Source organism: Elephas maximus, chromosome 22 (genome assembly GCF_024166365.1).
Source record: "Elephas maximus indicus isolate mEleMax1 chromosome 22, mEleMax1 primary haplotype, whole genome shotgun sequence".
NCBI classification, from domain to species: Eukaryota; Metazoa; Chordata; class Mammalia; order Proboscidea; family Elephantidae; genus Elephas; species Elephas maximus.
The window spans coordinates 58462557-58488547 of NC_064840.1; the positions used below are offsets into that span (position 1 = coordinate 58462557).

The 25991-nt window shown below is 37.8% G+C and overlaps 1 protein-coding gene across 3 annotated transcripts in view; it reads left to right on the forward strand.

The window, feature by feature from the left end:
* KAT6A (lysine acetyltransferase 6A) overlaps nucleotides 1–25991 on the forward strand; it is a 115552-nt gene that overhangs the window by 64155 nt on the left and 25406 nt on the right. For 2 of the 3 annotated variants that reach the window (XM_049865078.1, XM_049865080.1), the window contains 6 exons: nucleotides 226–341; nucleotides 940–1021; nucleotides 3063–3198; nucleotides 4524–4840; nucleotides 7290–7408; nucleotides 21411–21526. In XM_049865078.1, the coding sequence (XP_049721035.1) occupies nucleotides 226–341; nucleotides 940–1021; nucleotides 3063–3198; nucleotides 4524–4840; nucleotides 7290–7408; nucleotides 21411–21526 (886 nt within the window). The remainder of the gene's footprint in view (nucleotides 1–225; nucleotides 342–939; nucleotides 1022–3062; nucleotides 3199–4523; nucleotides 4841–7289; nucleotides 7409–21410; nucleotides 21527–25991) is intronic. The other variant, XM_049865079.1, reaches the window with a different exon arrangement.

Here is a 25991-nt window from a genome sequence, read left to right on the forward strand (position 1 = left end):
AGGATGGTTTCTAAATTCTGTTTAGCATTCATAAAACTAAATTGAGGTACCAGGTCCTCATCTGAGATTTATCTGAGGCTTACAGCAAGCTTTCAGAAGCATCTTTTTTTAATTTGGTATTTTGTATCTAAGATAATTGCCTTTTTCTGTATCACTTCTTTGGTACAATTAAAAAACCATTTTTGACTGTTTCATTTGTGATTTTTTTTCTCGCCCTCTTAACAGGTCACCCATCCTGTTTAAAATTTTCCCCTGAGCTCACAGTTAGAGTGAAGGCCTTACGGTGGCAGTGCATTGAGTGTAAAACGTGCAGCTCCTGTCGAGATCAAGGCAAAAATGCAGTGAGTATCTTCTGTTGTGAGTGTTTCACTTAGAAGTAAAATATGCAACTGGTGTTCCCATGAAAGTATAGTTGGTTATTTTTTGGTCACTTGGTCCAGCAGAATTTAGAATAGTGGCCTCTTTAAATTACATATCATTGGTTTAGAATATGTGCTCATTTTAGACGCGGATTATTTGCAGGCCATTTGTAAAGGACCTTAATTATGTATGAAATTTGCAGCGAGACTAAGCTACTTTAAAGAAATAATTCTCAAATTTCTTTGAGCAGTAGAAGGCATTCATTTAGGAATGGTCAGTTAGTATATTCATCACAAATTATTCTTTTGTTATTTTTACTGAAGGAGACCAGGGTTAAGCTTATTTCTCGTTTTTTTTAGATAAACTTAGATGAATGAAACTGTAGTTCTTAAGGATTGGATCAAAGAAGACTTTGTGCCAACTTGTACTCTTCATGTACTTAAAAATTAAGGAAATTTTTATTACGGTAGCTCACCTCCTTTTTGAGATCTTTGAAGCTTCCTGAGGTTTTTGAAGGTGTGGTACATAGTGTTTCTGTCTCATAATGTTAATCTGAACTGCCCTTTTTCTTTCTTCCAGGATAACATGCTGTTTTGTGATTCATGCGACCGAGGTTTTCACATGGAGTGTTGTGATCCACCACTCACCCGGATGCCAAAAGGTGAGAAACATTTTCTGAAATCAGAGAATATAAAGGGACATGTTAATGAAAGCATTTTACCTACCTTGTTAGGAGGGGAGAACAATTTGGATCTATTTTGGGGGTTGTATATGTAGGAAGAGTGTTGTCAGCCTAAAGTTGGAGGTAGTTTTTCTGCTGAGCATCTTAGTGTTCTTACATGGTATGAATTTATTGTTATTTTCCTGTATTTTCAATATTTAAGAACCCATAGAGGATGAAGTAACTTGTTTATAGATGCTTGCTAATCCTCTAGCTAGAGTACAGAATACTTACCTTATGTACTATCTTGAAATCTCTATTTCTCTAAGTGAGGAAATGAAACTGTATTAGGTCATATTGATTATATCACTGCTCGTCAATAGACCTATAGAGTCTGGCTTATTCTATTACCTTTTTTTTTTTTTTTTTTAACTTTTTATAAAACCATTTATATTATAATTTGTGAACAAGTAAGTGCACAGATCATTAGAGTACAGCTTAATGTTATTCTGCTTCTGTTGACTCCTGTTCTGTGAAAGGTGTTTAGTTGGGATATGATGGCCTGTTGGGAGAGTCTCTAGATTGAATTTCATGGAGTAACATCGTATCATATGCTTATAGTTAAAAAAAAAAATGCATTAGTCACCCCTGTTTTGTCTTATTACAAATTTCATTTTCAGTTGTGATTTTATTATTTATAAGTTTCTTAAGTATATTGTCTATAGGATTATATTTGATAATGTCTATTTGATTTGAGAAAGTTCTCCTGTTGGTGGAAAAGGACTCAACCTTAGGTTATAGTCGTTGTTCTACTTTAGGTTCTTACTTGAGGTCCTCTTATGCCATTCTATTTATTGTTCCTTTATGAAAACTCTTAAAATTTTTGTATTGGAAGAATAGATAACTCTCCTTTTCCTACATCTTCAATTTATTTGAACTCTGAGCAAAATACCTTCAGAGAATCCTTGAAGAGAAGAAAAATTTTCTTGGCCTTCTTCCTGTGTATTTAACTTCTACAAAAGAAGTTTTGTAGCTCCTTAGAGCAAGGATTTTTAAAATTTAATTTTGTTTTAAACAGCTTTTAACTTTGGTATTTTGTAGACAGTTCCTCAGTTTGGGTTTGTCTCTTGCTTTCTTATGATTAGATTGAAATTAGGAATTTTGACAAATGCACCACAGAAGTGCTGATGGGCCCTTTTCAGTTCATCAGAGCAGAGAGTATGTGATAGTGGTGTGTCTTGTTATTGGTAATGTTAACTCTGATCGCTTGGTTATAGTGGAGAAACCTGACAGGCACCTTAAAGTTATTTTTTTTTCTTATTGTCCACTAACTTTAGCATTCACCAATGAGTCTTGCCCATAGCAGTTATTACTGTGGTGTTTGCACAATGGATTTCGTAATGGGTGGGTTTTCTATTGCCATCATTCCTTCTACATTTATTAAACTGGCATTCTGTAAGAGCAATCTGCTTTTACTTATTCGTTCATTCATTTATTTCATTGTGGACTTATGGATACTTATTCTATGGCTTATAATTTATTGTTATGATTTTATTTTGTTGTTCAAATTGCCTCCTTCAAGTTGACTTCTTGTTATTTTGACATGCCTCTGCCATTTTTTGAGCACTTATTTTTTGACACCACAGGATGTTCCAGGTTGTCTTATATTTTCCCTATCCCAGTCCTTTAATCAGCCAGTACTCTCTGGAAATCTTGCCTTTTTTTTTTTTTTTTCCTGTAGGATGCCATTTAGAAACTTGATATCTGGGCAGTAGGGATAGAACAGGGATTTCTAACTGAGGGTCATCGGGTGTCATCCATGTTTGGGCTTCAGGATGTATGTGAATCCTTTCCAGTTGTTTGTAGAATTTTGTGTTTGTGTGTTTTTGTGTTTATTTTCTGGAGGACTTTCATCATAGTTTCAAATGAGAGTTCTTGATCTAAAAGAGTTTAAGAACTCCTGGCTTAGTATCTGCAGTCTGAAATCTTTCAGTGTCTTTATGTCTATGGTGCTTTTATGTGGAATTTTATGTCTTTATAGGCATGTGGATATGTCAAATATGTCGACCTAGAAAAAAAGGACGAAAGCTTCTACAAAAGAAGGCAGCACAGATAAAACGGCGCTATGCTAATCCAATAGGACGGCCAAAAAACAGGTTAAAGAAACAAAACACGGTGTAAGTTGTACTTGTGGCAAGGTGAGGGGAGAAAAGGATAGGGTCTTCTCTCTAGTGTAGGATTCACTTGTCATCTTTGTCGAAAAAAAATTAAAAAATTCCGTTGTTATAACTAGCAGTTTTATACAATAATAGCTAAATTGAGCTCTTAATGCTTTACATCTGTCGAAACATTTAATTCTCCCAACAACGTGATGAAGCATAGGTGCTGTTTTTGCTTCTGTTTTTCAGAGATAAAAATAAGGCCTGGGAAGATTAGCTTACACAAGGTTAACTGGAATTAAAACCTAGGTAGTCTGGCACCAAAGTCTGTCTTTTAGTGTTGCCTTATATTGCCTATCTTGTATAAAAAACAGGAAATAAAAATTAATATTATGCACAGGTTTCTTTCCTGTTTTAGTCTTACTCGTTTATTTCCATTAGCTAATTACTGCATAGCTTCTTCCTGTTGAGGTGATAGCTAAGGCCCATTTCTGTATTCTCCTGATGTTAAAATAATTTTCTTCTGTTAGCAGAAGTCAGGAATATAGTGTTTCATCTATTAGCAAAAATCAGCAATGTAACTACCACTTGTGGACTAGGAGGTTGAGCTATGTTTGGAGGAAGTGGGACAAGATTCAGGAGTTAATTCAGCCTTTTTGGAGCATCCCTATAGTAATCTACCTTCGATAATATATACAGATATCTTCAGGCCTGTACTCTCTTTATTAACAAAAATTTTACCCACCTTTTCCACATTTCAGTCTGTCTCGAAGGTGAGATAGAACTGAAATGAGTGGGCACTAGCAGCCTGAAATATATGGAACCAGATATGTAGTCCATATTTTTATTGTTAGGTCAAACTTTAGTTTTCCTGTAAGATGATCTTTTGATCTCTGACTTTCAAAGAGTAGTACTTCCCTTGTGTTTAAAGTAACAGTGTAACTCTGAGTTGGTGCAAAGATCACAGTATTATAATATTTTGTACCTGGAAGGTTCTCAGGTGTTCCCTAGTCTAGCCCTCGTTGTAGAGATGAAGACACTGATGTTGAGAGAAGATGTGATTTGCCCAAGATGGAATTAATAAGTGGCAGAATTATGACTCAAACATGTCTTCTGACTCTTGGTTAGGGTTCTTTTCACTATCAGTAACTAGGCTTCCTCAAAATAGACATTTCTAATAATACTGCATCTCATTTGTATACTTTATAGTTTACAGAACATTATTAACAATATAGATTTTTTAAAAAGCTGTAAGGTTATTTACTAATTATATATTATATATAAACAGAAGCCTTATAAAATTTTCTCTTTAATAGTTACCTTTTCCCTGTTTGATTCTTTAGATCAAAAGGTCCCTTCAGCAAAGTTCGAACTGGCCCTGGAAGGGGTCGGAAACGTAAAATCACTCTCTCCAGCCAATCAGCATCGTCATCAGAAGAAGGATATTTAGAGCGAATAGATGGCTTGGACTTCTGCAGAGATAGCAGTGTCCCCCTGAAGTTCAACAAGAAAACCAAAGGGCTCATTGATGGCCTTACCAAATTCTTCACCCCTTCCCCTGATGGGCGGAAAGCCCGAGGGGAAGTGGTAGACTACTCTGAGCAATATAGAATCAGGAAAAAGGGCAACAGGAAATCAAGCACTTCAGATTGGCCCACAGGTAAAAGATTGTTTACTTAGAAACAAAAAGTATTCCAAAAGTGTATTATTTAGAATAATACTAGTTATCTAGAATAAACTTATCTCTGATAATAAAAAAATTGGTTATGGAGTAAAAGAACATATTAGAGATACAGATATAGATGATTCAAAGGTGATGACTGATGGCAGGAGTTTAAAGGCTAGGGGTGAACTTGCAGAATGAACCAGCAGGAGCTCCTAGGCTAAAGGAAGCTGCTTTCTTGGGAGAGCCACAGAGAATCTGCCTGCAAGTATTTGGAGGTATAAACCTTGAATCAGGGATAACTTTACACTTCATAAATTACTAGATGTATCATGTCATGAGCATCATGATGTTCGCTTTATTCTAATAAGGACATTGGAAAGAATAGAGGTGGGTAAAATGCTGTTGATCTAAGTATAAGGCAAGACCAAATATATGCAAATATGATAAAGTCATTGATTTCTCTGTTTCAGATCTTGTCAGGAATAGTTGTAATTTTTCATGAATTACCTTTAAAAAGTGAGAGAGAAAGGGAGTGAGTGAAGAAGAGACCGGAGACAAAGGAAGAGAGTGAGAGGGAACCACAGCTCTAGACCTTCAAAGCAGAGGAAAAGAATTTGTTTAGCTGTCCAGATAAGAAAAACGTAAATAGTCTCATTGCTGTGCCTTGAGTTTAGAGGACCTAACCTTGTGATGGCAATAGGAAGGGGTCTAGGGAAAATAGGAGAATGAGAATAAACTCTTGGATCACAAGGGCCAAAGGTATAGTGTCTCATCTACTGTAACAGAATTTCTTAACTTTGATTTCCCCTTGCCCCCTCAATGTCCCATTGATAAGTGATTGGATTCATTGCTTCCTCATTCCTGCTTATATCAGTGGCTGATTGGTCCCCAGCAGGAGAGGAAATCCTCATCATCAGGTCCCCCTTTTCATGCTTTATTGATTGGCTTTTCCCAGCGTGGCAATCAACTAATTATTCTTTAAACTCTCAGGTACTTTTCATGTCTTTATCAGCCATGTAAATCGTAGACAGCCCCAGTTTGAGCATGTTCATCTAAGAAAATATGCAAGCCGTTAAGGAAAGAATCTCAGTAAGCAAATCCTAATGAAAGGCATTTTTGAATTAACCATTGATCCAGTGCAATTTTATTGATTTGCATTGGCGATAGATTATCAGAAAAATTTACTGCAAAGTTTTAGAAATAGAAATTGTTGGAGCAAATGTATGAAGTATATGGAGAACCAATATTGAGCTTTAGGCCTTGGTGTGAGCTGTTGCTTTAATTGACTCTGTCATTTTCTTTATGAATTGTAGAGTTTAAAGGAATGATTTGTGTATTTGATTGACTGCTACTGAATGCTGTTACTATCTGTGCCTGCATCCTTCTGTGTCATGCACTAGGGGGCAGTAAAGTCACGTAGTATCTTTAGATTATACTTTTTTTCCTAAGTTTGAGAATATTGTCCTTTTTTTCTTCTTGTATTAAATAACAGACAGCCTATACCTGCAGTTGATTTGAAAAGAACTGTCTGTCATTAATTGGTCTTTTCAGCCATACTAACACAGAGGAAATGATGTCATCAGCAGTGCCATCTTCAAATGCCAAGGATAATGATCTACATAATTCCCAAACACTCCCTTCACTAATTTCTTTGCCCATTTGAGGAAGATGCGTCATTTAGTGGATGGTTATCATAATTTCTCCTCTTTACCCCGAGGATTATCATCTGTGATCCTCAGGTTTGTGGAGCTTGTGCTTTAAAAGGGCACCCAGAATGTGAGGGGAGCTAGTACTTCCTGACATCAGTTAAGGTAGCTATTTTGAAGATTATCTTTTTGCTGAAATAAGAATGTATTGACCTTGTGAAGGTTGCAAGATCATTGAGATTTTAAAAAGGAGCAAATTTCCCTGTTTTGCTCCTAAACAAAAAAATGAACAAACAAACCCAAACCCACTGCCCTGGAGTTGATTCAGGCTCCTAGGTAATAAAAATTATGTCTTGCTTACCCTCAAATTTCTTCTATAATACCAAAGAATGAAAAAACAATAATTGAATATCGACGTGTTAAACCGTACTACAAGTGCCATATTCTTACAATTTCAACATAGATTTTATACTCCTTATGTCCTCTTCCCATTCTGTTTTTGAATGTATTATAATATATAAATATAATCTCTTTTAATGAAGTTTAAATTTAGTTATGAGCTTTTTAAAGAAGCTTTAAAACAATTCAGGATTTTCACTGTTAACACAGATATAATATATATACATTCTTTGTTGAGTACTGTCTTTCTAGGAAATAGTTTAATGCTATACTCGTCTTTGTTACATAAGTGATATTAGGGTCTTCAAATGGAAATAAAGGCTTTTGAAAATATTTCTAGTTCATGTATTAAACTAAATATCGTACTAATAACATGTGAGCTCTTTCTTTATGTACAGACAATCAGGATGGCTGGGATGGCAAACAAGAAAGTGAGGAGCGGCTTTTTGGGAGTCAGGAAGTGATGACGGAGAAAGACATGGAATTATTTCGTGATATCCAAGAACAAGCACTGCAGGTAAAGTTGGATGGTCACGTTGGACAGTAAAGCCATTTGTTCATGGATGAGAACCAGAGGAGTAATTAAATTGTGGGTAAGGCAGCAACAGCAGCTTATGCGTCTGATCTGCAAATAGGTGTGGTTTGTGGCTGTAATTAGTTCTGTAGTTAGGGCGTTCCTTTCAAACTATGGAAACTGCCTTGGTTTTGCAGATAAACACAATACTTTGACTGTCAGTATTAAATGAGCTTGGCTTATTTATTTTCTTTCTTACATATGAAGAAAAGTTTGGAATTTGAGCAAAAAGAAAAAACAAGCTTCTCTTGAGTGATAAAGCACCCATATTCACTAATTCAAGAAATATTTATTACATGCTTCTGCCTTAATCCTTTCTGACACATGGCAAGATATAAGCATATAATGTGCCAAATGAATGGCAGAATTCCTCCCCTTAGGAGAGACATGAATAATTACATTAATGTGAAAAGTACAGGTTTAGAGTACATGGGGTTTTGAGAGATGAGGGGAGCAAGCATCTACCTCTGCTTGGGGAGGCCAGAGAAGCCATCATTGTGGGAAAATACTATTTGAGCTGGTCTTAAAGGTTATGTGAGAGTTTATCAGGATGACAAGGAATAGAGCCCCATATAACCTGAAGGAAAAGCGAGTGCAAAGACTTGCTTAATTGTGGGAATTAAAGTGGTTTAGGGTAAAGAATACAGGGTGTGGAGAGTGGCAGAAGATGAGTTGGAAAAGTCAGCAGGGACTGTATTGTAAAGGCTCTTCTAGATCATGGTCATTCTCTCTTTTCCTTCTTTGCTATTCACTATGTAAGTCAAGTTGACTTCTCTTGAGTTCTCTGTGTCTCTCATCTTGAAAGCAAGAATTTATAGGACTGATTCTGGGGATTCTTGTTCCTTCCCAAAATACTAGGTGAACTCTTTGAATTAAGAAAGCTGTTGGTGCATAGACTGTGCCTCGTTGTGTGAGTACTCTTGAAAGTTAAAACCAGTATTAACACTAAGGAAGCACTTACTCAGCATTCTGTCATACTGGGATTTAACAGAGTATTGACTTTGAGTCAGATGAACCTGGGATCAAGTCTTAGTCTGTCATTTACTGACTCCTACTTTGGGCAAGTTGCTTAACCTCTCAAAATCTGTTTCCTTTCCCACCAATAAGTAAAGCAGAGTATTATAAGTTTATATTAAAAATCTACATAGAGTTTAAAGGAGGGAGTAGTTAGTTCGTCCTGATTGGAATATACACGCACATTTTTTTCTCTCAGCTGTTCAGGAGTAAATGCAGACATAATGCTAATGCCCCTTTACCCCTAAATATTTGTGTGTATTTCCTAAAAACAAGGACATAAACACAGTATAATAATCAAATCAGAACTTTAATATAGGCTTATTATCTAATGATTAGGTGATAATTATCAAATCTACACACTTGGTTCAGATTTTACCAGTTGTAGTGTCCTTTACAGCACTGTCTGGTCCAGGATCGTGTGTTTCAGTTAGTTGTCATGTGTCTTTAGTTTCCTTTAATCTTGAATAGTTACCAGACTTTCTTTGTCTTGTTGACCATGAGACTTTCAAAAAGTTGAGGCCATTTATTTGGTGAAATATCCATCACTTTGAACCTGTTGTCATAATGATTAGATTCAGATATTGCATTTTTGACAGGAATACCAGAGATACAATGTGTCCTTCTCAGTACCTCATATCAGGAGGCACATAGTGTGTATCTGTTCTATTACAGGTGATGTTAACTTTGACCATTTGGTTACGGTAATATTCTGGTAGGTTTCTCCCTTACAGTTATTACTCCTTTTCTGTAATTAAGAATCTTGTGGGGACATACTTTGAGACTATAAAAATATCTTGTTTCTCATCACACTTTTTCCCACTAGTTTTATTCTTACCTGAAACAATTACTTTGTTGGTTGTCAGACAGATGATTTCCTAATTCCATTATTTTGTCTGTATTTATCAATTGGTACTCCCCTGTAAGGAAGAGCTTTCCCTCCTCCCCATTTATTTAGTCAGTTTATTTAGATGCATAGATTCTTATTTCATGGACTATAATCCATTACTATTAGTGTTTATTTTGATGTTCAGAATGTTCCAGATTGGCCATGGGGAGCCTCTTCAAGTCAGTTCTGTGTCTTTTTGACATGTCTCCATCATTCTTACTTACTATTGGCCACAGCAAGATATTCTAGGCACTTACTGTTCTAGCCCTAGAGTCAATCATTACTCCAGGGAGCCCTGGTTCCTTTCAGTAGAGAATGAGAGTAAATGGCAGTTGTATCTTTATTTGTCCAGGTCCGCAGAGGTGTCATCCTTGATGTTTTTTTGTCTAATACTCCACATTCAATCCCCCACCAAATCCTACAGAATATGACTACTTCTTACCACTTCTACTTTTACCACCTTAGTCCAAGCTACCATCATTTCTTGCCTGGCCTATAGTAATAGCTCCCAGACTAAACTCCTTTCTTCTGCTTTTGCCCTTTACCCAAATCTCTAGTGTATATTCTTCACACAATGTTCAAGAATGATTATTTTCTAATGTAAGTTGGTTCATACAACTCATCTGCTTAAAAAACCTCCAATGTCTTCCAGTCTTGCTTAGAATTTTTAAAAACCAAAGTCCTTACTCTTGTCCCCAAGGCCATGTATGATCTTGCTCCTGCCCCCCTCTTTGGCTGCTCTTCTCCCACTCTTGCTCTTGTTCACCCTGCGCCAGCCAAGGCCGCCTCCTCCTCCTTGAACACATCAAGCACACACCTGCCTTGGAGCCTTTGCACTTAAGCTCTTCCCTCTGCCTGGATTGCCTTTTCTCTAGTCTAGATATCCAATTGGCTCACTCCATTTAGGTCTCTGCTCATATGTCACCTTATTAGAGACTCCTTCCCTGGCTACACAAACGAAAATAGCATACTTTCACCCCCACCTTATCGCGCTCTATCCCCTTACCTGCTTGCTTTTTCTAAATAGTACTTAGCACCACTTGAATATTAAATATTGCTAGAGTGTAAGTGCCTTCATTAATGCAAGGGCTTTTTTTTTTTTTTTTTTTTGGTCACTGCTGTATACTGAGTGCTTGGAATAGATAGTGTGTAGTAAATATTTGTTCAGTGAATGGATGTGAATGAAATTTGTTTTTGCTGGGAGAAATGGGACAGGAATTGAAAGGGGGTATGAAGAGAAAGCTGACTAGGGAGAGTTAAAAGGAGTACTAAGTCATGCTAAGCAGACAATATAAATTTATATTGACACTAATCTGGCTAATTGTGTGTTTCAGCATTTTATTAAACCCTTGATTGTCTGTGTATGTATCTGGCACTAAGGCAATAAACAGATATTGGAAGTCTAATTTATGCTTATCTTCATGGGCAGTGCACTAAAATTTTGATGATGGTGATACTTCCCCATCACCATCATTTGTTTAGTATTCGGTGTGCCTGACATGGTACTAGAGCTGTGATGGTGCTGTTGTTAGATGCTGTCAAATCAATTTCTACTCATAGTGACCACACGTGGCAGAGTAGAACTGCCCCATAGGGTTTTCTAGGCTGTAATCTTTATGGAAGCAGATCGCCATGTCTTTCTCCTAGAGGCTTCTGGGTTGGTTCAAACCACCAACCTTTTGGTGAGCAGCCAAATACTTAACCTTTTTACCACCAGGGCTCCCACTAGAGAGCTATAGGGTGAACAAAGAGGCACAGACTCTGCCTTCATAAAGATTTCAGTCTCATGCGTGAGACAGACAATAAACAATTATATAATTACAGGCTGATAGGCAGCATGAAGAAAATAAAAATGCAGTGAGAGATTATATCATATTCTGATCTGGATTGCTGGAGGCTGGGGTTGATAGGTATGAGAGAAATGAAGGATCTTTTGAGGAAGTAATAATTTACACTAAGATTAAAAGATGAGTAGAAAGTCAGCAAGGCCAAACACTGGAGGGAAGGATGTTCTAGATAGACACAGAGGGACTGCCCGTGTAAATGTCTTGAGGTATGAAAGAACTTGGTAAATTTGAGGAACTGAAAGAAGGCTAATGTTTCTCACCATCCTTTCTTCCAAGGAGCATTCTGGTTGTGCTTCTTCCAAGACAGATTTGTTCGTTCTTTTGGCAGTCCATGGTATATTCAGTATTCCTCGCCAACACCACAATTCAAAGGTGGTCAGTTCTTCTTTGGTCTTCCTTATTCGTTGTCCAGCTTTCACATGCGTATGATGGGATTGAAAATATCATGGCTTGGGTCAGGCACACCTTAGTCTTCAAGGTGTGACATCTTTGCTTTTCAACACTTTAAAGAGGTCCTTTGCAGCAGATTTGCCCAACGCAATGCACGTACAATCCTTCAGAATTGCAACTCGAAGCTTGAATTTTGCCTTCAGTTCTTTCAGCTTGAGAAATGCTGAGTGTGTTCTTTCCTGTTGGTTTTCTAACTCCAGGTCTTTGTACATTTCATTATAATACTTCACTTTGTCTTCTTGAGCTGCCTTTTGAAATCTTTGTTCAGCTCTTTTACTTCATCATTTCTTCCATTTGCTTTGGCTACTCAACATTCAAGAGCAAGTTTCAGAGCCTCTTCTGACATCCATTTTGGTCTTTCCTTTTTTCATATGTGATGGCCTTGATGTCATCCTACAACTCATCTGGTCTTCTGTCATTAGTGTTTAGTGCATCTAATCTGTTCTTGAGATGGTCTCTAAACTCAGGTGGGATATACTCAGTGTTATACTTTAGCTCGTCGACTTGTTTTAATTTCCTTAAGCTTCAATTGATGAAGCAATTGATGGTCTGTTCAGCAGTCAGCCCCTGGGAGAAGGACCTGGAGATCAGCTCCCATAAAGATTACAGCCTAAAAAACTCTGTGAGGTCTCTGTGAGTTGAAATTGACTTGACAGCACCTAGCAGCAGCAACAACCGAAACCAGATACCAAACCCATTGCCATTGAGTTGATCTCAACTCATAGCCACCCTGTAGAACAGAGTAGAACTGCCCCGTAGGGTTTCCAAGGCTGTAATCTTCACGGAAGCAGACTGCCACATCTTTCTCCCGCTGAGTGGCTGGTGAGTTTGAATCGCTAACCTTTTGGTTAGTGTCTTAGTTATCTAGTGCTGCTGTAACATATCACAAGTGGATGGCTTTAACAAAGAGAAATTTATTTTCTCACAGTCTAGTAGGCTAGAAGGCCAAACTCCGGGCATCAGCTTCAGGTGAAGGCTTTTCTCTGTCAGCTCTGGAGGAAGGTCCTTCTCATCAACCTTTCCCAGGACCAGGGGCTTCTTTGTGCGGGAACCCTGGGTCCAAAGGACACACCGTGCTCTTGGTGCTGCTTTCTTGGTGGTATGAGGTCCCCCACTCTCTGCTCGTTTCCCTTTTATCTCTAGTAAGATAAAAGGTGGTGCAGGCCACACCCCAGGAAAACTCCCTTTATATTGGATTAGGGATGTGACCTTAGTAAGGGTGTTACAGTCCCACCCCAATCCTCTTTAACAGAATCTAATCTTGCCTCATTAACCACAGGCAGAGATTAGGATTTACAACACATAGGAAAATTACAGTCACAAAATGGAGGGCAACTACACAATACTTGGAATTATGGCCCAACCAAGTTGACCATATTTTTGGGGGACACAGTTTAGTCCATGACAGTAACATGATCTTAATCCATCGTGCTACAGGGCCCCTTACAATAACAATAAGAGGACATTAATCTTGGTATATACCAGGATTACAAGGAATACTTGTGACTTTTTAAAATTTCTATGTATATTTTGTTGTTGGATTCATTCCTTTGTAATACTCATGAACTTAGGATGGTGAGTAGGGGCTCTTTTAGTCTCTTAAGGCATATACCTATGAATTATAAATCACATATTTAAAGACTGCTTAGATTTATTTGGGTTCATTCGTTTCATGATTTAGCACCCAAAAACCAAACGAAACTTGTTGTTATCAAGTTGATTCCGACTCATAGTGATCCTGTAAGACAGAGTAGAACTGCCCTGTAGAGTTTCCAAGTCTGTAAATCTTTATTGAAGCAGAGTCTCACGTCTTTCTCCTGTGGAGCAGCTGGTGTGTTGGAACTGCTGACCTTTCGGTTAGCAGCCGAGCACCTAACCACTGTGCCACCAGGGTTCCTTTTTTGATTTAGCACAACTTTACTAAATATTTATTAATCCAGTGGTTAACAGCCTAGGTACTAGAACAACCTCTCTGGGTTTAAATCCTATCTCTGCTTAGTGGCCTTGGTTAAGGAAATTACTTTCTAGGTCTGTCCAGAGGATTACATGAGTCAATATTTGCAAAGCACTTAGGGCGGCGGGCCAGGGCCAGATTATCCAATAGGCAAGATAAGGACGGTGCTTACCTTGCTTACCAGATCATTTGTAGTGAACAGTTTCATTTTTTTTTTTTTTTTACCACATCAGAGATTCTGCTTCTATGTATGGCTGGAACTTGTCTCTCTCCCAACCCCATAGCACCTTCCTACAGAATCAAAGCATGTTTTAAAATGTAGAGTCCCTTACAGAGATGAGTGACGCAGCAAGCAAAGTATGCATGAGCTTTGTTTACTAATCTGTAGTGAGCAGTTTCACATGGGTTTCACCACATCTTTGATCTTTGATATGGTGAAACCCATGTGAAATTGTTCACTATGGATGCTCTGGTAAGCAAGGTAAGCACTGTGCTTACCTTGCTTATTGCATAACCCACCCTTGGGCAGCACATATGCATTTAGTAAGCACTTTCGCTAGTTATCTTAGTGTCAGGTGCTAGGAATACAGAAATAACTAGAAAATGCATCTCTCCCGTCTAGTAGCTCATTGTCTAGTTGAGGAGACATTTATAAACAAGTAACTAAAGCCGTGTGATTAGTAATAGGTACCCTTTTACTATGTGCTGGTTACTATGGCAAGTATTTAATACATCCCTGTTATGATTTGCCCTGATTTTACAGAGGAAGAAATTGAAGCTTTGAAATGATTATCTTACCCAGGGTTATGTAGTTATTAAGTATCAGAGTCAGTATTTCAGCCCATGCGGTCTGACGCCAGATTGCTAAGTACAGTGTAATGCTACCATAGAAGTGTGCATAAAATGCTATAGAAACAGGAAGACAGCTAGATACAGATTTTAGGAGAATCTTCATAGCGAAGGTGACATTTGAGCAGTGTGTTGAAGGAATAAGTAAGAATTTACTATTGGATAAGAGGAGAAAGGCATTTCAAATGGAGAGAACAGTTTGGGTGTAAGAAAGTTTGTTGACTTCTTGGAGCTGCTGCAAGTATTTGGCTGGAGTTCAAGTAGGAGATGAGTTTGGGAAGTTAAGTATGAATCAGATCTTGAAAATCCTATATTCTATACTAAAGAGTTTGTGTTTTACCTTGTAGTTAAAGTAGCCCTTTAAAGTAGTTAAATATTTCTTGAGGAACTACTGAAGAATTTTCGCAAAGAAAGTGACATGATCATTTACATTTTAGAAATTTATCTCTGGTGAGCAGTGGATTGGAGAAGACCTGAACAAAGATGCCTACCAGTCAATCTGGTGATTACAATCGAATCAGAAGTGATAAGGGCCTATGTGAAGGCAGAGGAGATAGGCAGTAGACAGAGATTTGAGCAAGATTTAGGATAAAATGGAAAAGATAGGGTGTTGGTGGGAGTTGGGGCTGAAGAAGAGGGAGGAATCAAGTAGGTTTCCCAGCATTCTTCTGTTTTGAGTAGATGATGATTCCAAACTTGGGAATCTGGGAAAAGGGGCTTGTTTGAATGGAGGAAGAGACCATGTTTACATGGTTGTGGGCTTATGTGACGTCTAAAATGGAAAATTTTTGTGAACTGTCTTATATATGGATTTGGAGCTCAGGAGGACTCTTGGTAGGAGATTTGCCAAGTTATCAGCATACTGGTAGTAGTTGAAACCACATAGGTAATAGCTAAAGTTGTTATTAAAGATAAGATTGCCCATTCATGTAACAAAAAATATTATTGAGCACTGGTTACCTAATGTACCAGGTACTGAAGATACAGAAATTAACAAAACCCATTAAAAAATTCTTATTTTCAGGAGCTTATGCTTTAGTTGGGGTGGGGATGAGGTAAAAGGTATGTTATATGGTAGCAAGCATTGTGGAGAAAAAGCTGGGAAGTGAGAGAATTCAGAGGGAGATGACAGGTGGTGTGTAGTTTTCAACTGATATTTGACAAAGACCTGAAGGAGATGAGGGATTGAACCACGTGGATATCAGAGAGAATAGCATTCCAGGCAGGGGAGCAAGAAATGCAAATGTACTGAAATGGGATTTGTGTTTGGCACAGGCAAAACCAGTGTGGTTGGAGCCGAGTAAGTCAGGGAGCCGAGTAAGTAGATGATGAGGACGGGTAATGTGAAGCCAGAGTTTGTAGGGTCTTTTAGGCCTGTAAGGACTTGGCTTTTCCTCTGAGTGAGATAGGAACTCTGGGAGAGTTTTGGGAAGAAGAGTGAAATGATCTGACATATGTTTTAACAGGATTATTCTGGCTTCACTGTGGACTGAGGGGGGCAATGTAGAAGCAGGGAGAATTGAGGAGGCTATTATGATCATCCAAGCCAGAAAGAGGGTGGTTTTGACCATAGTGGCAGTGATGGAATTCTTAACTATGTTTTGAAGGTAGACTCATTAGGCTATGCTGATAGATTGGATGGCTGTGAAAGCAAAAAGAGTCAAGGGTGATGCCAGGGAATGATGATTGGAAGGATGGAGTTGCCATTTACAGAGATGGGGGAGAATACAGGAGGACCAGGTCTGGGGAAAAGAAGATGAGGTGTTTGATTTTGGACATGTTAAGTTAGATGCCTATAAGACATTCGAGAGGGGAAATACAAGTAGACAATGAATATATGTGTCTGGGATTCAAAGGGCAAGTCTGGGATGGGGATTTAAATTTAGGACTCATTAGCAAGTAGGTGCTATTTAAAGGAATTAGACTAGATGAGATCACCCAGGGAGAAGAAAGGAACTTTGAGGTGCCTTGGGCATTCCAACTTTTAGAGGTTGGAGAGACTGAGAAGGAATGGCTAGTGAGGAAGAAAAAAAAAAAACTTGGAGAGTACGGTTCTTTAGAAGCTAAATGAAGAAGATACTTCAAGAAGGAAGGAGGGATCAACTGTCAAATTCTGCCAAGAGATCAAGTAAGACGACTGAAAATTGACCATCAGATGTAGTAGCACGGCAGCATGGAGGTGATCATGAAGAAAATGTCTATGATGTGGTGGTGAGGTTGGAAATATTATTGGTGACTTTTGAAGTGTTGTGCAATGAAGGAGAGCAGAGAAAAAGATAGTCGGATGGAAATGTGAGAACAAATGAAGGTATACATACAGATTTTTTTAATGTAGGAGAGATAACAGCTATTTATATGCTGATGGGAGTGGTGGCGCAGTCTTTAAAGCGCTAGGCTGGTAACCAAAGGTCAACAGTTTGAACCCACCAGCCGCTGTGCAGGAGAAAGATGTGACAGTCTGCTTCTTTAAAGATTTACAGCCTTGGAAACCCTATGGGGCAGCTCTGTTCTGTCCTATAGGGTCGCTATGAGTTGGAATTGACTTGACGGCAGTGGGTTTGGTTTTTTGCTTTTGAGAAAAACTGATAATTAAAAGAGAGTTAGGAAAATTGTTGGAATGATGTCTTTGAGTAGGTAAGAGAATGTAATCAGGTGCACAAGTGGGAAGGCATTAGCCTTAGATAGGAGCACAATTTGTCCATGATATTAAGGGGAGGCAGAATGTATGAGCACAGAGGGTGCACGTGCAGATGTGGTCATGCGTGAGAAGCAGAGAAGTTAAGGACATACATCACGAGGAGGTTACAGTGGGAGACCTCGGAACCTAAGTTGTGTGAGGGGAGGTGAGGGCGTGAGGAGAGTGAAAAGTTGACAGAATCACTGGATTATATGGACGGAAAAGGTAAGAGGGCCAAGGGCAGAATCCTAGATTTTATCAGTGTTTAATGATAAAAGAACTAGCAAAGGAGATTGAGAAGAAACTGTCTGAGTGTAACCAGAAAAGCCCCTTGTCATCGAGTTGGTTTCAGTTTACGGCGACCCCACGTGTGTCAGGGTAGAGCTGTGCTGCACAGGGTTTCCAGTGGCTGAGTTTGCGGAAGCAGATCACCGGAAGTTTCTTCCAGGATGCCTCTGAGTGGATTCGAACTGCCAGCCTTTTGGTCCGCTGCTGAGCGCCTTAACCATTTGGACCATCCAGGGGCTCTTGTCTGAGTGTAGAGAAATAAAAAAAGCTCGGGGGAAGGTTTCAAGAGACAGGAAGAAGTCAGTAGTCACATAGGCTTTTGTGGCTTAGCTGGGTGTCATTCTTTATATAGGTTCACAAGCATTTATCCACAATTCTAAAATGCAAAGAGACCTGAAAACAAGTTTTTTATTACATATTTTGTAGCAAGACCTCTCCTTAACCTACACTCAGTTGTTGACAACTGATGTGAAACTTTATATTCTCTACTTATCCCAGTTAATGTGAACATTTGTATGCTTTGCTATAGAAATAATGATGTGTCTGATTATGGAATGCTGCCCCAGGTCCTCCTTGGCCTGTTGGTTTGGTATGTGTATGTACTCTTCTGCTTTTTTAAAACTGGAAAATTCGGAATTCCAAAACACACTCAACCTCAAGGGTTTTGAGTAACAGTTTGTGAACTAGTAGTTTCATTTCATTGGAAAACTAAATTCCAGTTCAAAAAAAAAAAAAAACTTCGACACAAACACATTCAGAACGTTCACTTGTTGAGGGCTACCTATGCTCATCTCACTCTGCCCACTTTGTTCCTCTCTGTCTTTATGCTTCACCCTCGTTCTTTCTCCCCTTGAGATTCTGCTTCTCACCGAGTCTTATTTTTTCATCTTTGAAGGATGCTTTTGAGGATTAAATGAGAAAACAAATATGAGACACAGAAGTAGGTACTCCACATATGCTGATTCTCTTTATTCCCTAAGTTTGTGCTTTTGCCACTTTGGAGCATGTGTGCTCGTTACATACCTCTTTCATCAGGTATGACTCCCTGATGAACTGAAGTACTTTTTATTATTATGTTTCTATGGGAAAATGTTCAAATACCATAAAGACATCTCTTCTCACATCTCACATTCTCAATCTGATAGTAAGGGGGCAATCCTGCCCTCTACTCCCACCCCAACCCCATGGGGAATGGAAAGGGAAAATCAAGAGGGAGCTGTCGAGTGGAGGACAAGGGGAAGGGAGCAGGCTTGTAGCTGTGTCATTGGTAATTTTGGTGTTTGTACCACTCTGGGGTGGGGTACCGAGGGAGTGGTCTCTATATTGGAAATTGAAAGTCGGTATGTCATTTGATGGAAGCTGAGTTTTTGCAGAAGAGGAGTAATTTCTTCTTTTCTTGTAAAACTGCTAGTAATTAAGGGATCATTATCTGGAAAGAGGCATATTTAAAGTTTTCTTTTGCTTTAGCGCAATTACTGGTACTTTTAGTACTCCTCTGTCTTAGCTGGAAACCCTGGTGGCGTAGTGGTTAAGAGTTCAGCTACTAACCAAAAGATTGGCAGTTTGAATCCACCATGCGCTCCTTGGAAACCCTATAGGGCAGTTCTCTGTCTTATGGGGTTGGCTATCAGTTGGAATCGACTCGACAGCAGTGGGTTTTGTTTTGGTTTTTTTCTTTTAGCTAGCTTAGATTAAAAGATCAGTTCTCGCCTGGAATGTATGTCATCCTTTAAAGAATTTGGCATATTAAAATGAGGACACGAAGTGGCAGAACTTGAAAGTTAAAAGAAAAAAATTTTGTGCGCTTGATTATATTAGATACCTGCAGCTTTGGAAACTTGCATGTTACATCAGAGTGTTCTCACTGAAATTTAAAAATAAAATGCCCTAACAAATGTGACCATGTAATTCAGATGTGGCAGTTTGTTTTTGGCAAGGACTGGGTTAACGGGTAGCTTAGATGCAGCTGTTGTTTCCTCACCTTGTAGAGCCTTGTTCACTTCTAAACCTCAGCAAACGGAAATGCGTGCCCTTGAGGCTTCGCAGAAAGGGAGTTGGAGGCGGTGGAGGACGGGGTAGATGAGCGCATGTGCCAGAGCATTTCACAGTGATAAAGGGTGAGGGTAGGTGTGGGCAGCGGGGAAGTCTGCTGCAGTCTAGTTTTATAGAGACTCTCCTGGTCGTGGTGATGTGCAAACAATTGTACTGGAACTGGATATCCACTTTCACTTCGGGCATCCGCCTGGAAGAACCACGGGCAGCTGATGGGAAAGCCCTCAAACAACAGGCAGTGCTGAAGCAGGTGCATGTTTTCAGTTCTTGGGCTTCTTATCTGAACCTTGCCTCAGGAAGTTCGATTTGGTTTCTGGTATTTGGTTTTTCTGATATTTTCCTGTACTGCTTTTCTAGTTATTTTGAGCTGTGAAGATAGATGAAAAGATGCTACTTTGTGGATTAGAGTACTTGATTCTGAAATGTATTTTAAAGGTCTTTTTTAAACCTTTTTGCCAAGTTGTGAGAAATGAAAATATCTTATTTTACCCGTCTCATGTATTCCTTTATGATGTTTGCATTTGGAGGAGCCCCTGTACTCCTTGGTATCATAACACAGTTTCTCCAACTAACAGGAGATGTTTGTCTTTTGTTTTGAGGTGTCTAAGGAAGAGATCTAGGTTTCACTTGGCTACATTCCAGTGTGAAACCTGAGATAAATCCCTTGGCCTTTTATAAAAGGGAACAGTTAGAAAGACGAGGGAGAGTTCTCAAATGAGTTGTGTTGAAGAGGCTTCTTCCCTATAAATGAATTTATATAAAAACAGTGAATAAAAATCTGATCTTTTTAGTTTTGTAAGATATGTGTGTCTGTAATAGTTCCAACAAAGGATGTTCTATAATCTCTCAGTGATCTTTTAAGCAAAAAGTTGAAAGATAATTTTGAGTGTTCTTTCGATGAAGAGATACTAATATTTGTATTTGTTTAGGCTAAATTCAGGCTCTGTCTCTTCTAAAGCCAGTTAATGTTTATAGAGCATTCATGATAAACACACGTGTACATATATAGACAAACATACATACGTTCATGTATGGTTTTTATGCATTTATTTATGAATCTGTTGCTATATTTGGTGCAGAGAAAATCAAAATGCCCTTGAATTTAAGTCCTTAAAACCTGATTCTTCCAGTTTTTGGCAGTGACTTACATTTGTATTACCAGTATGGAAGTCAAGCTAGTCATAAAGACTTTAAACATTATCCTTTTTCTTGGATAAAGTATAGCTGTTCAGATTATTCACGAATGAGATGGGTCATCAAGATTGTTTTAACTATAAATAGAAAGAAAAAAGGATAAAATGTGTATATAACACAGTTGTTTTTTTTGTGTGTGTGTGTGGGTCAAATCTGAGCAGAACTACTAAATGAAGGGAATTTTAAGGACAGTGTGAAATGAAGTAAGACTCTTCACTTGTTTTGTCGTATTCTTTTTATATAGTTCTTAAATACCTGCTCTCCAAAACCAGACAGTTACTCTTTTCTGTATACGCTTTGTGTGTTCCGTGGGTTGTTTCCATTGTAGTCGATTGGATGGTGTATGTACAATCTGGGCAGCTGTGCGGCAGCACCCCTGCACCTCCTCTAAGTGTATTCCGTATCTTATATCTCCAAATGCTAGTCGTTTTTCTTTGAGTTTAGTTGAGGAAGTTATTTGCAGCGTTATTTATCAAATATAGAAAATGCAATGTGATAACAACTGCATTTGGCCCTAAAAGATTTATTAGCATTTTTGGTTTTCATTTGGGTGCTCTGTGTAAAGAATAATGCAGCTTATTTCAAAACTTGTTAGCTTGTTCTTGCTGTTTTTGGAGGGTTCTTCTGTAGAATCTTGAAAAGACAACATTTAGATTCAGATCTTTTTTCTAAACTCTATCTCAGTGTATTTAACTTAGCTAACTTTTGTAATGTATTTCTTGACTGCGCAGAAAGTTGGAGTGACTGGGCCCCCTGATCCACAAGTCCGCTGTCCCTCCGTCATTGAGTTTGGGAAGTATGAAATTCACACCTGGTACTCCTCCCCATATCCTCAAGAATACTCAAGGTATGTTTGAGAGCCCCTTTGCCTTCTGTTTTTAGATTCACAGAACTCTAGAACCTTGCAGATCTTTTAGTCTAGCTTGTCTTTTTACGTTTGAGGAATCTGGAGACTTAAAAAGGTTCATAACAGCAGCATGCTTTGGCTGCCACTTAGTCCCAGTTGGATTTAGATTTTCTTTTTTGTAAGCTGTCCAAAAGCTGTTGTTTAAAATTAGAAACCTGACATGTGATCAAAATGAAAAGGGAATGCTATTCTTTAAGAGAATTTTACCTTTACTCCTTACACTTAGAATTAAAAACAAAAACAAAAAACTTATATTTTTGAGTAGGATTTGATTTGCATTTTTAAAATTTAACAAATGTAGTGAATGATTTGTTTTTCCAGGAATAATTAGACAAATGGCCTAAGATGTACATTATATATAAATAGCTTGTGTTTCCAGATATTTAAATTTATCTTTCATTTTCCATTTACTAAAGATAGATTAGTTAAGAACTACACTTGCTAACCAAATCAGCAGTTTGAATCCACCAGTGGCTCCTTGGAAACTGTACGGGGCAGTTCTCTATCCTGTAGAGTCACTATGAGTTGAAATTGACTCAACAACAGTGGGTTTGGTTTTTTGTTTTTGTTTTTTTTTGGTTTAAAGATTGATTAATCACTCATTTTTTGGGATGAGGTAGTAGGCTTAAACAAACAAACAAAAAATCAAACCTGTTGCAGTCGAGTTGATTCCGACGCATAGTGACCCTTATAGGACAGAGTATAACTGCTGCCCCCATAGAGTTTCCAAGGAGCATCTGGCGGATTTGAGCTCCTGACCTTTTGGTTAGCAGCTGTAGCACTTAACCTCTACACCACCAGGGTTTCTGGTAGTAAGCTTAGTGAAGCCAAATAGGTTTTATGACCCAGCTCTGGCATTTATAAGCTTCATGATCTTAGAAACTACCCAACTGTTCTATATCTCAGTTTGCTCTTCTTTAAAATTGGGATAATAGTACTTACCTCAAAGGGTTATTGTGAACACTAAATTAGTTAAAGCATGTTCATCCCTTAGAAATGGTTAGTACTGCATAATGTCCACTGTTATTATTTTTTTCCTTGAGGGTTGAAATGAAAAGAGGTGAAAAATAACATTTAATTAAAAAAAAAAAAAACTGACATCATTTGAAGAATAGAAATCACATTAACGCTATCTTCAATCTGTAAACTATTTATATCTCAATTTCCCATTTAACAGAGTGTTCCCATAACTAAAAAATTAGGATGCTGTTTGTGTGAAACACTGTTTAAAGTACTTCCATCATATAACTTTTTACCTGTCTAGTAGCACTGCCTGTCCAAAATATTAGCAAAAATAATTATAATGTTTATTTAGTCCTTTACAGAATGCAAAGTGCTTTAATATGGATTATTTCCAATAAACTGAGAGTAAGCTGTTATAGTTGTTACAAGGGCCATCCACTAAAACTCAGTATCTTTTTTCTTTCTATATAATCTAATAACTTACCTGTTTCTAAGTGTACAACAGATTAGAGGTAGAAAAATAGAAATGAGAAATGCTATTACTTATACTAAACCGCAGTGAAGATGTGACAGCTGAGATGAAAAGAAGATAAAGCAGAACTCCAGGAAGCAAACATAAGTTCATTAAAGACAGCAATTGAGAACTGTGGACTGTAGGGACAGTTAGCCCAGAAACACATGTAGTAGATCTTTATGGCAGCATTCTGGTTATATCATGGAATAACAATTAACCTGAGTTTGTTAAGAAAAGGTTAAATTATATTTTAAAATATACATATTAAAAGAAGGCAATAAATTTTCAACTACCTACCCAGAAAACCCAAACCCGTTGCTGTCAGTTCAACTCTGATTCATACAGAACTCAGATATTCAAGGCAATTCATTCCTCAGGAGTTCTAGATAGCCAAGATACTGTCTGATCAAGTAGAAAGATGCTGAGGAGTTAATTTATTCATCAAGTTTAAGTTAATTATTATTACCATTTTTTTAGTGAGCTCTTTGCAAGCTGTCCAAACCACAAGACTTCTCAACTTAAAAAGAAAGTCAGTTCAATGTGTCTGTCAACCTGGTTCTGTTGTAGCTTAGCTAGATCGAAACCACAGGCACCTTGTCTTTTCTGTTTAAGGTGAGAGAGGAAATGAATGCAGTTGGGAATGGGAAGAGAGAGCCAGCCTTAGCATTTGCTTTTCACAGAACGATGAGAATGGAACTGTGACGCTGTTTTATGTCTTTTATGATATTGAAACTATTTTTGTTGCTTTTTGTTCTGATGAGATTGTCACTAGACAATCTGATTTTTTAATCAGATTTGAGGGAACTGTTTATCTGTGAAAGGGGAAACATTTCTGTCAGAAAAATAAACAAAAAAATTTTAATAGGAATTATAATAGAAAGCAGAAATAGAATGGGAACTGAGAAATTCTTCAACTTCATTAAATGGAATTGTAGACATTTTCTATATATTTCTTTGCTCTCATGGAGAGTTCCTTGAATTTTTTATAAGGTCCTGTAAAGTAATTAAGACATTTTTCTGTGTCCGTAATTCTGTTATATTTTTGTTAACTACTCCATTTATTTATTTAATAAGTTTGGGCTGTTTTACTTTTGAGTTCCTTTGAGTTGACTCTTGAAGTGTTTAGCGGTCTTACATTTTCCAGATAATAAACCTATATCCTTAGTTTTGTTAATGCCTATTTATTATTCTATACTAAATTATTTCTGAATTATTCATATTAAAGATTCTAAACACTTAAAAAAATCCAAATCTGAAAGCATGTGAGATTAGGGCATTGGAGCAAACAAACAACAAAGAAAAGATCACAAGAGGAAAAATCTTTTGGGAAGTCGGAGTATGCTTTAGGGAGTCTCCCATACTGTCCAAATATTTGTGCATGTGTTGTATATTAAATGATCTTGGATCCCTGGCTTTACAAAACAAAACAACAGCAACAAAGCAACAATACTACCTTATTTGGAGCAGTTTGGCTGAGTCTCAGACTACGAGGAGTGTATAAACGAGAGTTTTAACACTAAACTTGTCAGCCAGGGCCATGTGATACTCATACTTGGCAAAGACAGGTTCATAGAGAGCCCATCTGCTTAGCTTTGTGATAACCTCTCTGCTGTGAGATCATGCTGGATCCTAAGGAGACCAAATTCCTAGGTAATTGAGTAGATGGCAAAGTTTCCCCAGCCTTTTGACCCTGTTCCTGACTTGATTTGATGCATAGATTACGTATAGCCCCAGTTAACTGAAGAAGATACAAAATAGAATCCTTAAGGTCTTTGACTTTTGAATGATGAGGTAAAATGGATAAAAAGAGAATTAAAAAAAAATCATAAATAATAGCAGCTGTAGCTACCATATTGAGCTTGGCACTGGACTAAACATCACTGGAACAATTCTGTGAGGTGGATACTACTAGCTCTAATTTATAGACTAGGGCCCAGAAAGGTTCAGCAAATAGTTTCAAAACCATATATATATATACAGCTTCTAAGTGTTAGAACCAGAATATAAACCCACTTTTTTTCTTATCACAAAGCCCTGACCCTGACCACTATGCTTGTGCTACTCCATATAGCTTGTAGATCCTACTTGATTTGGCTTGTACCATAATCTTTGCTTTAAGTAATATTTGTTATACTTTTTATTGTTGTATTAAATTTTCACCACAAGTTAACACATTAAAAAGGTCACACAAACTATTATTATCTTGGACCAGGTTTGAAAGCTAAGAAAATACTGTAAGAACTTCTGGAAAAAATAATGTGCAGCATCCTAGAAGTAAGGGAAAGCAGTGCTTCCAAAGCCCAAGTAACTGTGGCCACTCCTGACTTCATAGGCTAGGGTATCAGCGTAGTGGCAGACTTTAGAATAAACATCAAGTATGGATGTTATATCCCACAATGCCCCTGGTCAAAGTGACAGTGCACATGTTTGATAGCCAGGGCCTAGGTGCTGTCAGGAAGCAGATGACAAAAAGCGGTACCCAGTAGTAGTCTCTAGGCTATGAGTATTCATGATCTCCATAGCTACATTTCATCTCACGTGGTCTAATGTTCTTTCTCTGTGACATATTTTTTCAATCAGAGAAACGCAGCTACCTATACTATTACTCAAAGAAAAAACATTTTGTTTTTCTATTAGGAGTTTACCAGATGATTCCCTTCAGACTAACGACATCATTCCAGTGGGCTTGGTTATAATAAAGTAAGGGATGTTTTCAGCAGGAACTGGATTGGAATAAAGTAGATCATAATGCTTGCTTTTATTTTATTATTTTTCACATAGTAAGGTTTGCTAAAAAAAAAAAGTTTGTTTTTTTTTTTTTAAATTGTCAGTAAAATGCCATACATCTTGCTATTTCAAGGAAATAGCATGAAATCATAATTTACCTGAGAAGGACTTGGCAGTAATTTACTCAGAGATTTCATTTCT